This window comes from Monodon monoceros, unplaced genomic scaffold (genome assembly GCF_005190385.1).
Source record: "Monodon monoceros isolate NGI ecotype Baffin Bay Population unplaced genomic scaffold, NGI_Narwhal_1 Super_Scaffold_13, whole genome shotgun sequence".
Taxonomy (NCBI): domain Eukaryota; kingdom Metazoa; phylum Chordata; class Mammalia; order Artiodactyla; family Monodontidae; genus Monodon; species Monodon monoceros.
The window spans coordinates 64,866,085-64,880,831 of record NW_021703769.1 but is presented as its reverse complement, the minus strand read 5'-3'; the positions used below and the strand labels follow the sequence as shown (position 1 = coordinate 64,880,831).

At 39.9% G+C, this 14,747-nt stretch overlaps 1 protein-coding gene across 1 annotated transcript in view; it reads right to left on the bottom strand.

The window, feature by feature from the left end:
• The window catches only part of LOC114894525 (cytochrome b-c1 complex subunit 2, mitochondrial), a 31,858-nt gene extending 18,089 nt beyond the window's left edge, over positions 1-13,769 (bottom strand). The window contains exons 1-7 of the mRNA XM_029221289.1: positions 13,609-13,769; positions 10,768-10,851; positions 10,521-10,670; positions 9,501-9,565; positions 8,087-8,143; positions 7,743-7,867; positions 5,705-5,802 (exon numbers count right to left, since the gene is read on the bottom strand). Of these exons, the coding sequence (XP_029077122.1) occupies positions 5,705-5,802; positions 7,743-7,867; positions 8,087-8,143; positions 9,501-9,565; positions 10,521-10,670; positions 10,768-10,851; positions 13,609-13,641 (612 nt within the window). The 5' untranslated portion in view covers positions 13,642-13,769. The remainder of the gene's footprint in view (positions 1-5,704; positions 5,803-7,742; positions 7,868-8,086; positions 8,144-9,500; positions 9,566-10,520; positions 10,671-10,767; positions 10,852-13,608) is intronic.
• Positions 13,770-14,747: the final 978 nt, after the last annotated feature.

Sequence of the window (14,747 nt, the reverse complement as noted above, 5' to 3'; positions counted from 1 at the left end):
GTAGTGTGTGCATTGGGACCCAGGGGAAGGAGCAGTGACACCAGGGGAGACTGAACCAGACCTGCATGCTAGTATTGGAGGGTCTCCTGCAGAGGTGGGGTGTAGCTGTGGCTCACAGTGAGGACAAGGACACTGGCAGCAGAAGTTCTGGGAAGTACACCTTGGCGTGAGCCCTCTCAGAGTCCGCCATTAGCCCCACCAAAGAGCCCAGGTAGGCTCCAGTGTTGGGTTCCCTCAGGCCAAGCAACCAACAGGGAGGGAACCCAGCCCCACCCATCAGCAGTCAAGTGGATTAAAGTTTTACTGAGCTCTGCCCACCAGAGCAACAGTCAGCTCTACCCATCACCAGTCCCTCCCATCAGGAAACCTGCACAAGCCTCTTAGATAGCCTCATCCACCAGAGGGCAGACAGCAGAAGCAAGAAGAACTACAATCCTGCAACCTGTGGAACAAAAACCACATTCACAGAAAGAAAGACAAGATGAAAAGGCAGAGGGCTATGTACCAGATGAAGGAACAAGATAAAACCCAAGAAAACAACTAAATGAAGTGCACATAGGCAACCTTCCAGAAAAAGAATTCAGAATATGATAGTGAAGATGATACAGGACCTCAGAAAAAGAATGGAGGCAAAGATTGAGAAGATATGAGAAATGTTTAACAAAGGCCTAGAAGACTTAAAGAACAAACAAACAGAGATGAACAATACAATAACTGAAAAGAAAAATATACTAGAAGGAAACAATAGCAGAATAACTGAGGCAGAAAAATGGATAAGTGACCTGGAAGACAGAATGGTGGAATTCACTGCTGCGGAACAGAATAAAGAAAAAAGAATGAAAAGAAATGAAGACAGCCTAAGAGACCTCTGGGACAACATTAAACGCAACAACATTCGCATTATAGGGGTCCAGAAGGAGAAGAGAGAGAGAAAGGACCAGAGAAAATATTTGCAGAGATTATAGTTGAAAACTTCCCTAACATGGGAAAGGAGATAGCCACCCAAGTCCAGGAAGTGCAGAGAGTACCATACAGGATAAACCCAAGCAGAAACACGCCAAGACACATAGTAATCAAGTTGGCAAAAATTAAAGACAAATTATTGAAAGCAGCAAGGGAAAAATGACAAATAACATAAAAGGGAACTCCCATAAGGTTAACAGCTGATTTCTCAGCAGAAACTCTACAAGCCAGAAGGGAGTGGCATGATATACTTAAAGTGATGAAAGGGAAGAACCTACAACCAAGATTACTCTACCCAGCAAGGATCTCATTCAGCTTCGACGGAGAAATCAAAAGCTTTACAGACAAGCAAAAGCTAAGAGAATTCAGCACCACCAAAACAGCTCTACAACAAATGCTAAAGGAACTTCTCCAGGCAGGAAACACAAGAGAAGAAAAAGACCTACAAAAAGAAACCCCAAAGAGTTAAGAAAATGGTAATAGGAACATATGTATCAATAATTCCCTTAAATGTAAATGGATTAAATGCTCCAAGCAAAAGACACAGGCTTGCAGAATGGATACAAAAACAAGACCCATATATACGCTGTCTACAAGAGACCCACTTCAGACCTAGGGACACATACAGACTGAAAGTGAGGGGATAGAAAAAGATATTTCATGCCAATGGAAATCAAAAGAAAGCTGGAGTAGCAATACTCGTATCAGATAAAATAGGCTTTAAAATAAACAATGTTACAAGACACAAGGAAGGACACTACATAATGATAAAGGGATCAATCCAAGAAGAAGATAAAACAATTATAAATATATATGCACCCAACATAGGAGCACCTCAATACATAAGGCAACTGCTAACAGCTGTAAAAGAGGAAATCGACAGTAACACAATAATAGTGTAGGACTTTAACACCTCACTTACACCAATGGACAGATCATTCAAAATGAAAATAAATAAGGAAACAGAAGCTTTAAATGGCACAGTAGACCAGATAGATTTAATTGATATTTATAGAACATTCCAACCAAAAACAGCAGATTACACTTTCTTCTCAAGTGCACACGTAACACTCTCCAGGATAGATCACATCTTGGGTCACAAATCAAGCTTCAGTAAATTTAAGAAAATTGAAATCATATCAAGCATCTTTTCTGACCACAATGCTATGAGTTCAGAAATGAATTACTGGGGAAAAAAATGTAAAAAACAGAAACACATGGAGGTTAAACACTACGTTACTAAATAACCAAGAGATCAATGAAGAAATCAAAGAGGAAATCAAAAAATACCTAGAGACAAATGACAATGAAAACATGACAATCCAAAACCTATGGGATGCAGCAAAAGCAGTTCTAAGAGGGAAGTTTATAGCTATACAAGCCTATCTCAAGAAACAAGAAAAATCTCAAATAAACAATCTAACCTTACACCTAAAAGAATTAGAGAAAGAAGAACAAAGAAAATCCAAAGTTAGCAGAAGGAAAGAAATCATAAAGACCAGAGCAGAAATAAATGAAATAGAAACAAAGAAAACAATAGCAAAGATCAATAAGATTAAAAGCTGGTTCTTTGAGAAGATAAACAAAATTGATAAACCATTAGCCAGACTCATCGAGAAAAAGAGGGAGAGGACTCAAATCAATAGAATTATAAATGAAAAAGGAGAAGTTACAACAGACACCACAGAAACACAAAGCATCCTAACAGACTACTACAACCAACTCTATGCCATTAAAATGGACAACCTGGAAGAAATGGGCAAATTCTTAGAAAGGTATAACCTTCCAACACTGAACTAGGAAGAAACAGAAAATATGAACAGACCAATCACAAGTAATGAAATTGAAACTGTGATTAAAAATCTTCCAACAAACAGAAGTCCAAGACCACATGGCTTCACAGGTGAATTCTATCAAACATTTAGAGAAGAGCTAACACCCATCCTTCTCAAACTCTTCCAAAAAATTGCAGAGGAAGGAACACTCCCAAACTCATTCTATGAGGCCACCATCACCCTGATACCAAAACCAGGCAAAGACACTACAAAAAGAGAAAACTACAGACCAATATCACTGATGAATATAGATGCAAAAATCCTCAACAAACTACTAGCAAACAGAATCCAACAACACATTAAAAGGATCATACATCATGATCAAGTGGGATTTTCCCCAGGGATGCAAGGATTCTTCAATATACGCAAATCAATCAATGTGATACACCATGTTAACAAACTGAATAATAAAAACCACGTATCATCTCAATAGATGCAGTAAAAGCTTTTGACTAAATTCAACACCCAGTTATGATAAAAACTCTCCAGAAAGTGGGCATAGAGGGAACCTAATAAAGGCCATATACGACAAACCCACAGCAAACATCATTCTCAATGGTGAAAAACTGAAAGCATTTCCTCTAAGATCGGGAACAAGACAAGGATGTCCACTCTTGCCACTATTATTCAACAGTTTTGGAAGTCCTAGCCATGGCAATCAGAGAAGAAAAAGAAATAAAAGGAATACAAATTGGTAAAGAAGAAGTACAACTGTCACTTTTTGTAGATGATATGATACTATACATAGAGAATCCTGAAGATTTCACCAGAAAACTGCAAGAGCTAATGAATGAATTTAGTAAAGTTGCAGGATACAAAATTAATGCACAGAAATCTCTTGCAGTCCTATACACTAATGATGAAAAATCTGAAAGAGAAATTAAGGAAACACTCCCATTCACCATTGCAACAAAAAGAATAAAATACCAAGGAATAAACCTACCTAAGGAGGTGAAAGACCTGTACTCAGAAAACTATAAAACACTGATGAAGGAAATCAAAGATAACACAGACAGATGGAGAGATATACTATGTTTTCGGATTGGAAGAATCAACATTGTGAAAATGACGATACTACCCAAAGCAATCTACAGATTCAATGCAATCCCTATCAAATTACCAATGGCATTTTTTTTTTTTTTTTTTGTGGTATGCAGGTCTCTCACTGCTGTGGCCTCTCCCATTGCAGAGCACAGGCTCCGGACGCACAGGCTCAGTGGCCATGGCTCACGGGCCCAGCCGCTCCGCAGCATGTGGGATCTTCCTGGACCAGGGCACGAACCCGTGTTCCCTGCATCGGCAGGCGGACTCTCAACCACTGCACCACCAGGGAAGCCCACCAATGGCATTTTTTACAGCACTAGAACAAAAAATCTTAAATTTGAATGGAGACACAAAAGACCCTGAATAGCAAAGGCAATCTTGAGGGAAAAAAACGGAGCTGGAGGAATCAGACTCCCTGACTTCAGACTATACTACAAAGCTACAGCAATCAAGACAATATGGTCCTGACAAAAAACAGAAATATAGATCAATGGAACAGGATAGAAAGCCCAGAGATAAACCCACACACCTATGGTCAACTAATCTATGACAAAGGAGGCAAGGATATACAATGGAGAAAAGACAGTCTCTTCAATAAGTGGTCCTGGGAAAACTGGACAGCTACATGTAAAAGAATGAAATTAGAACACTCCCTAACACCATACACAAAAAGAAACTCAAAATGTATTAGAGACCTAATGTAAGACCAGACACTATAAAACTCTTAGGGGAAAACATAGGCAGAACACTCTTTGACATAAATCACAGCAAGATTTTTTTTGATCCACCTCCTAGAGTAATGGAAATAAAAACAAAAATAAACAAATGGGACCGAATGAAACTTAAAAGCTCTTGCACAGCAAAGGAAACCATAAACAAGACGAAAAGACAACCGTCAGAATGGGAGGAAATATTTGCAAACGAATCAACAGACAAAGGATTAATCTCCAAAATATACAAACAGCTCATGCAGCTCAATATTAAAAAAACAAACAACAACCCAATCCAAAAATGGGCAGAAGACCTAAACAGGCATTTCTCCAAAGAAGACATGTAGATGGCCAAGAAGCACATGAAAAGATGCTCAACATCACTAATTATTAGAGAAATGCAAATCAAAACTACAATGAGGTTATCGCCTCACACCAGTTAGAATGGTCATCATCAGAAAATCTACAAACAACAAATGCTGGAGAGGGTGTGGAGAAAAGGGAACCCTCTTGCACTGTTGGTGGGAATGTAAACTGATACAGCCACTATGCAGAACAGTATGAAGGTTCCTTAAAAAACTAAAAACAGAATTACCATATGATCCAGCAATCCCACTACTGGGCATATACCCAGATAAAACCACAATTCTAAAAGAAACATGCACCCCAATGTTCACTGCAGCACTATTTACAATAGCCAGGTCATGGAAGCAACCTAAATGCCCATCGACAGAAGAATGGATAAAGAAGTTGTGGTACATATATACAATGGAATATCACTCAGCCATAAAAAGGAACGAAATTGGGTCATTTGTTGAGACGCGGATGGATCTAGAGACTGTCATACAGAGTGCAGTAAGTCAGAAAGAGAAGAACAAATATCACATATTAATGCATATATGTGGAACCTAGAAAAATGGTACAGATGAACCAGTTTGCAGGGCAGAAATTGAGACACAGATGTAGAGAACAAACGTATGGACACCAAGGGGGGAAAGCCACGGTGGGGGTGGTGGTGGTGGTGAGCTGAATTGGGCGATTGTGATTGACATGTATACACTCATGTGTATAAAACTGATGACTAATAAGAACCTGCTGTATAAAAAAATAAAATAAAATTAAAAAAAAAAATGTAATGTGTTTTATCAGTACCTCATCTGGTGTCACTTTTCCAATCCTATAATCAGGACAATATAAGGAATTAGCCAAGGCATTTCGGTAAGCTGCAGCATGCAAATTTTCAATGACGTCTGTAAAATAAGTAAAGAAGCAGTTACAGAAGTGTGATTTAAATAAAGACAACACGACGTTTAGAGCCTAGAAAGCAACTAAACTACACAACTTTGGTCATCAAATTCAAGTATTAAGAGGACTGAAAATATTTCATTTAACCTCTAACAACTGTTAAAATTCTGCCACTCGAATGTGCTGAGAAAAATAAGAGTTTCTATGATAGCAGCTTCTAAATGTCAGAGTCCACCTAAACTCTTCTCTAACTTTAATCGACCTGGTATCATCTGGAAACCATATATGGGTTTTAGATTCAGAAGTCTGAATCTAATTACAGTTCTGCCACTGATTTGCCATGTGACCTTGATTAAGTCATCTAATCTGAATTTTGCTTACTTCTAGGTTCCCTCTCGAGGTAACAAGGGAGTCGTCAGGGTAAGAGGAGATATGAAAGTGTCAGTGTTAGGTCATATTACTAGCTTACAGGGGTCAAATGCTACTAACAATTGTACACCTCCCTGGCACTGTTCCTACTTTCGTGGTTCAGTGCCTTTGCTTGAGGTATGTCTCTTTTATTTGCTTATTATTTGGGTGTCCCTCCATGCCAGGCATTGTGCTGGAAACACAGAGAGCAGTAAGACACATGTGTGCCCTCAAAATGTTGAGGGGGAAAAAATGTAAAATAAAGTATTATGGGTGTGATGTTAGTAGTATATCAAAAGTGCAGCGGGAGCACTAGGGAAGGGCAGTGGGAATTGGAAAGGAGTAACAAAAGTAAAATCTGGGATGAGTCTTACAGAATGAGTAGGTGTTTCCCAGGTGAATGATCTGGGAACAGCATTTGAGGCAGAGGACACAGACAAAGGCATAAAGTATGACAACAGTCTGATTCAAAGGGGAATTGCAGCTAGGAGGGAAAGAGAGCAAGAAACAAGGGAGGGAGGCAGGGGACAGATCATTAGTTACCATATATGCTAAGTTAAAGAGCTTGCCTTTAAAGGATTTTCACTGGATTTTCATGTCAGAAGGATCACTGTAATGGCAATGTAAAATGTACATTGCCATTGGTGGAAGATGTACACCTGGGGGCAGAGACACAAGCCAGGAGACTACAATAACTGTCCAGGCAGAAAGGATAAGGGCTGGAGCCTCACTGCTACCAGTGGGGAAGAAAGCTACTCTGGACACTGAAATCATCTTTTGTACAATTTTACCATTCTATCTATTTCTTTGGTAGAGGTGTGGAGTAACAAAGTTATCTCCGTGAAACAATATGAGCTAACAGGAACCAAGCACTCATTATGTTCCAGACACTTGACAGGAGACCCTCTCTTGACAGGCCTGCATCTGAGAAGTCCATCCCATTCTGAGCCCCTGCAGCTGGTCACCTGCTTACACCTCAGTGGTCTACCTGCACACTTCCGCTCCTACCAGAAGTGCTATGACTTCTGAGAATCAGTGGTGCTTTTTTTTAAAGATTTGTTTTGCCAGATGTGCTTGTCAAGATTAGATAACTAAACGTTATATAAACACAAGTATGAATACAAAAAAGTTTTTTTTTTTTTTAAAAATTAAGTTGATTACTTTGGAAAGACACAATAAAAGTGAGTTGGCTAAACAATAATAGCAGCAGCAGCAACAATAAACTGCTGCCAGATTTAGTGTAAGCAAAACAACCACTGAAAAAACACCAGGGGTGGGGAGATCGGGGAGGGGGACAACACAGGCAAAAGGCCTAGGATTCTATAGTCAATTTACTTGCTATCAAAGATGAAAAATAACAATACAAATGTTTAGAAATGAACAATATGTTTTAAAAAGTGGACAAATTTTTGGAGAGGGTATTTTCAAACCCAAGGAGAAAAAGAATTTCGATAGCAATTTTATTCTTCTACAAATTGATCTTCTCAAAAACCCAGTATCTTAGAAACAACGGAATATAATATGAAAGTGTACTTACGAGCCTGTGGATTCTGAAAAGCCACAGCTTTGTCAATCCTTAGCTGAGACTGAAGGGCAGCTACCTCCCAGCGATGAAATTCTGGTGCTGTGGTGACATTGAGCAGGAACTCCATTAGAATATCACTACAGAAGACATGAAGATAAGGGTTACCAGTCAAAAATTTAAAACCAACATCCATTCTACATAACTGTATTGCTCTCATTATTAAACTTTAGGCAGTTTGTGAATAATAATCCGAAACCAACATCAGAGGTCATAATGCCACATTAAAAAAAAGACTACAACTGAGCAACTTAGTATTTCTTTAAAAGCAGATGTTCTAAACACACAAAGGTACTTACACATCATCCCGCAGGCATTCCACAGTATAAGCCATGCTTTCCCTTGTTGAAATCACACTGAGTCAAAAATAAATTACAGTGAATTATCTAAATCAGAAGAACAAGCTTTCCCTTATATCTTCGTTAAGTCAACCAATTCTTTTGGAAAAAATTATTTTGAAGTACATAAAGTATAAATAATAGTATAACAAAAATACACTCAACTAAATTTTAAAAATATTTTTAAAAATCTTAAGAAAACTGCAAATATTTCAACCTTAAAAAAAAAGAAGAAAATCCTGACATGTTACACATGGATAAACCTTGAAGACATTTTGCTAAGTGAAGTCAGTCAGTCATGAAAGGACAACAAATACTGTATGATTCCACTGATACGAGGTACCTAGAGTAGTCAAAATCATAGAAAGAGAACACAGAATGGTGGTTGCCTGGGGCCGGGGGAAGAGGGGGATGGGGAGTTAGTGTTTAATAGCTACAGAGTTTCAGTTGGGGAAGATGAAAACATTCTGGACATGGGTGGTGGTGATGGTTGCTTAATGACACTTATTGCCATATAACTTATACAACAGAAGATGGTAAATTTTACGTTAAGTATATTTTACCACTACTTAAAAAAAAAGGCAACTTTAAAGTTGAAGGTCTCTTTGTACCATTCCCAGGCTAACTCTCACACTTTCTCCGACTCTAGAAACAAACATAATCATAGGCATTACATATTATTTTGTTAAAAACCTCATATCTTAACAAAATCTTGAAACTTGTTTTTCCACAAAATATTTTGTTTTAAAGCCTGCTATGTTGAAACAGATTGAGTTCATTCTTAACTGCTGTGTAGTAGTCCCAGCATATTACTATATCATACTTCACTTATGCATGTCTTTAAAGATAGGCATTTAGATTGTTTCCAGTCTCAATAACGATAAAGAATCCCTTTGTGCATGTGGATTAAAAACTGTTAGGTTGTAGAATATGCTCATTTTCAACATTAACAGATAGTCCTTGATTCTTTCCTATGTAGATGTATCAATTTATTCTCCCACCAGCAGTATAAAATGGTATCACACTGTTGATTATAAGTAAATATCATTGTTTCTGGCTTCCTCTTCTGGGAACAGCCTGTTCCTCTCCTATGTCTGTCCATTTACTCTTTGGTTGTTTTTTCCTAATTTGTAGTTCTTTATTTTTCCAAATAATCCTCTCCATGTTACATATGTTGCAAATATCTATTCCTAGTTACTTAAATTTTTACTTTAAGGCATAAAGATATTTTACATTTTATGCAGTCAAATTCATCAGTCTTTTCCTTCTTGTGCCTTAAGAAATTGTTAACCACCTTGATAACAGAGAAAAGTTCCTTTACAATTGATTATCTTCTGGTGTTTTCACTATTTCCGATTACTTATTTTTAACAAACCTTAATTCTCCACCAACTGCTTCAATTCCACGGGTTATCTTGAAAGATGAAGCTCCTTTTGTAGTCTTAGAAATGAAAAAACAATTGTTTTTAGTAGTTTTTTAATGCTAAGCTTGCCAAACATCACTTTATGTCAAAATCTAAAGTCTAATTGTCATTAAATTCAAAAGGAACGCTAACCGAATAGTGAATCCTTTTTAGTTTAAGAATTATAAAACAAAGTTGACCAAAAAGCACAAGTATAGATTTTTATACAAAGTACATTTAGGTAAAAATTCCATTATCAGATAAAGCTTACTGGATTCATCCATTTATTCTGAAAGAGATTTGCATATGAGAAAGAGTAATTTTCTTTCCGTTTCTGGCACTTCTTTTTTAAAATTAAAAATTTTGTTTTTTACAGATTTCTCATGCTCTAGCACTAACATTCGGATGGACACTAATTTAATGCTTCTCTATGGTAAATATCCTGTGGTTTTTCATGATGTATTAGGGGACTGTACTGGGTTGAAAGTGTCCCCCAAATTCATGTCCACCCAGAACCCGCAAATGTGACCTTATTTGGAAATAGCCTTTGCAGATATAAATATTTAAAATGAGGTCATGCTGGATTAGAGTGGGCCCTAAATCTAATATGACTGGAAAAATTCAGTAAGAGGGATATTTGGACACAGAGACACAGAGGGGGCCATGTGAGAACAGGGGCAGATATTGGAATGATGCAGCTGCAAGCCAAGGAACGCCAAGGATTGCTAGCAACCACCAGAAGCTAGGAGAGACAAGGCAAGATTCTTCCTAGAGCCTTTAGAGGGAGCACGGCTCTACTGACACCTTGACTTTGACTTCTAGCCTCTAGAACTATGAGAGGATAAATTCTTGTTGTTTAAGCCACCCTGTTTGCAGTAATTTGTTATGGTAGCTTCAGGAAACTAATATAGGGATGTTGCTTTTAGTTTTTCTTTTCTGTAGGACCAAGGTGCCACAGATTTCTAAACATATTGAGGTAGTAAAGATGCTTACCAAACTGGATGCAAGACGAAGCAAATGAGAGGTTCCTAAATTGTTGGAGTCCTCATATCTGCTGCCTGCTTTAATGAACAAACCAATTCTTGATGCAGGAGCATAGTTTTCGAGAGAAGCAATCACTAAACCATTTGGTAATTTGGTAAACTGTATTTAAAATAAAGTAGGGATGTGATTAATGTCTTTATATTACCAAGGACAGTAAGGCACGTATGTGTCCAGTGAGCAACTCAGTGGGACTAACCTCAAGGTCCTGAGGATGTGGAGGCACTCCTGCAGGGGCAGTTGTGGCTTTAGCTTTGGGAGCAACTTTGAGGGAATAAAATCTCTAAACACAAAAAAGACAGGTTACCACATTTCTCAAAAGAATAGTGCATTGTATCCAAGTGGGCCCAAGCAATAGAGGGTGTTCAGTGATAAAAGAACTCCATGGGGGGATTTAGCTGATTAACTTTACTATGAAATTACTACCCACCAGTTTACCCATGCCACTCTTAAATCTCTAGTTATTTGTGATCTGTAGAGCCTGAAGGAATACTGAGCTGAACATGTTCATTTTGTACTATGTAAAGAATTACTGTATTTTCTTTTACCTTTTAACTACCTTATTAAAACTTCAAGTGGTCCTTTCTAGCTCTAATGCTTTGGAAATTTTTGAAAAAGTGTGGAATAGCCACATTCATACGCTTTTATAGATTTCAGCATTATTGTTTCCCTTATCTGCCCAAAGAGTCTCATCTTTTTAGTCTATTTTCCAATATGACTTCATTTCCTTAATCAGTTTAGTAATCTTTAAAAAAGACAAAGTATATCAAAGAAAACTTCCTCCAGCCCCCGATATTTCCCATAGTATCTTCACTCTCTTCTGTGCTACATTAAGACTACACAACCAAAGGTTTTATCTTCTTTGACTAATATACCCTGAGATTAACAATAGCTTCATCCATAGTAGATTCTCAGTATATAATATGCAGCCACTGCAAAGGTAAAGGGGTCCTCTTAAATGTCAGATAATGGATCCAAAATGCATAACTTTATTCAGTTTTTTTTTGGCAAATGATATATAATGCCACATGATTCATTTTGATTATGTCTAAGGATCTTAAGGTTACTAGTGGAGATGTTGAGAGTTAATCCTTGGTACTCCCAGGATCAAATGAACATGCTGCTAGAGTTTCCCAAGGACCCCCCTCAGAGGCTGCAATGCCTCTACTCCATGTTGTCCAGGACGGGTTTTTTGTTGTGCATTCAGCATCAGTGCTATACTATCGATAAGCTGATTCCTAGTTTTCATTTGCTGTTAGTGCTTTCAAATTATAAATTCCAATTAGCTTTGCTTTATCATCATCAATTTCATTTCCTGGGTGTGGTATAGTTAACCCTACTGTTGATTCTAGCTTTTGATTTTCCAGAAAGTAAAAAAGCTGCTGTGGGCACAGCAGTTCAAATAATCCATAGTTCTATTGCTAAGGTACATTTAGGTGCTCTCCTCTCAAATGTGCCTGAACAGTGATACTTTGTTGGTTAGGTACTTCCTATAATTTCTCCCATTCAAATTTGTTGCAAAATATTATCCTAGTAATTGTTCATACAACTACTAATTTGTTTAAATAACAAAAGATGTATAAATTTATTCTTATGTAAAATAAGTGTTATAAGTAGAAACAATTGCTTTCAAGCTTATTGCAATTTGTTTACATTGGTCCTCTTCAACTCTGAGTTCTTTTTTCTACTGGAAGGTGGGGATGGATGCAATGGAGGAAGAGCTTTTGGGGCCTTTTGCCAGTCTAACTGGGCTTCTCTCTAAGGGTTATTAATCACTGGTTAGTCTAGGGGTGCTAAAAAGGGTAAGAGAATTACAGACTAAATTACAGCTATTTGTAAAATTCATATTTTATGTATTTAGACATTAAGCACAGGGAAACTCCATTCCCTGGTCTTCTGCACCTCCTTCTAGAAGGTTACTAGGTTACTCAGTAACCCAGGTACTCTTGACACTTTGAGCTGGAAAATTCTTTATTGTGGGTGGCTTTGTGCACCGTAGGATGTTCAGCAGTAGCACTTCCCCCCAGGCTGTTACAACCAAAAATGTCTCTAGATACATTGCCAACTGTCCCCTGGGGGGCAAAATTGGCCTCGCTGAACTTTTTTTTTTTGCGGTACGCGGGCCTCTCACTGCTGTGGCCTCTCCCGCTGCGGAGCACAGGCTCCGGACGCGCAGGCTCAGCGGCCATGGCTCAAGGGCCCAGCCGCTCCGCGGCATGTGGGATCCTCCCGGACCGGGGCACGAACCCGTGTTCCCTGCATCGGCAGGCGGACTCCCAACCACTGCGCCACCAGGTAAGCCCTTCGCTGAACTTTTTAAATCTCAGAGACTGAGACTGTCCCCCCTTGACAACCACCGGTTCACACTGATATAACACTGACCCTAGAGGAGTTTTCCCCAAGCGACAGCTGTGTTTCACTCGGGCTTGAAGGAGGAGTCTTAAGAAGCTCTAGAGGGCACGCCAAGAAACCCTCCTGGATAAACTCTAACAAGAGATCAAGAAAAGCACACTTTATACAGCCAGGACACCACAGTAACAATCAAGTTCCAGGCACGGTAAAAAGAGCTATAAAGGCATTAACTCATTTCTTCCTTATGATTTTACTCATAAGCCCACTTAACCGTTGGGGAAGCTGATGCTCCGTGATACGTCAAGAAGAAGAGGCCGCAGTTGATAGGTTAGGGATGGGGGACTAGGTCTACGCCGGCCTCCTGCGGCCCAGATCTCGCGGTCTCCTTCTGCACACCAAGTGCAGCAGTGACCTTCAAAGGTGTCTCCACCCGAGTCGCTTCACCTCCGCTCTTAAGCCCTCCCCCTCTCTTCAGGTTTTCCAGCATTAAGTCTGCTCTGCTCAAAGCACGAGCTGGCCTTCCAACGCCCAATCCACCCAGCCTGCAGCCCACTTGGCCGGCAGGATTCACCTGAAGGGCAGAACAAAACCCAAGGCCCCAGGAGCCCAAACCAGGCACCTCCGGTCCGTATGACCTTGCTGACAATCTGCTCCCCCACCCTCCCCCAAGCCCGCCAGCTGTACTCACCGAGAGGGACCCAGCTCTGGCTATTAGCCTCATCGCTCAAGTTTGCTCTGAGCCGCGGTCACAGCCGCCTTAGAGTAAAGCAAGATGGCGGCGGACGGCGGGAGCGGCCCAGACTGCCCCGCGGCACTCTTTCCCACGCCTCCTACGTGAGGGGACTCTCTATACGACCGACCGCACTCTACTGCTCCTTGGAGGAGGTTGGAACAGTCCAACTCGCCAAGACGCAGGATAGGGAGACGCATAATTTCGTAACGCAGTTTTCAGAAGATAATTTAGATAATTTAAGTTACGGCTTTTTGAGTTCTCTTCCTGGCCCGGATATCCGCTTTTTAATCCTCTTCTGACTACGTCTGCGACAGCCTATCGCAACCCCCCCCCCTCCACTTTGGATTCTTCCGATCCGGGCTGTCCAATGAAAGAGCCCCGGTTCGCCGGATCCCACCCGCGGCCTCTGGGCTCCAGTCTTCTGAACTTCAGGACTTCCTGCACTGTGGAAGCCGGAGGCTTTAGGAGACTATTCCATATCTGCTCCCCTACAGAGACATAGGCTTTGAAGCCGGGTGTGATCGCCTCTTGCTTGGTGAGGTCCTCACTAGCTCATTAGCTCCATAGGAACAGAGCCCTTGTCCAATGAATTCGCCGCTCTAACTCCCAGACCAGGCCTGGGACACACATAGGTGAGACCGAAACTTAAGAAATGCTTACGACTAAGGTCTCTGGTCTCATGGAGTTTATATTCTAGGCTGAGATTACGTAGAAAAGAAAAACTGAAATATAGTTTTGTCTTAGAAAAATTAAAATGTTTTGAATAGTAGTGGTGTGTGTGTGAGAGAGACTTCTGATCTGAAGCCTGCATATGGAGAGTCACGTGACAGCTTTTGTGGGAAGAAAATTCTGTGCTGTCTTCAACGACTGTTAGCTAATAAGTTGCCTGTGCCAGACACTATACTAAAGATTAAGGCACGGTCCCTCCCCTTAAGGGAAGTAAAATCTCGTACCTTGCAACGTTGCGTGGTTGGGAAACCAACATTAATGTCATTTAGGGGTTTGTTAGAAATGCAGAATCTTCAGATTACATAATGGATCAAAATCTGAGTTTTACAAGTTCCCGAGGTGATTCGTATGCACATTAAAATTTC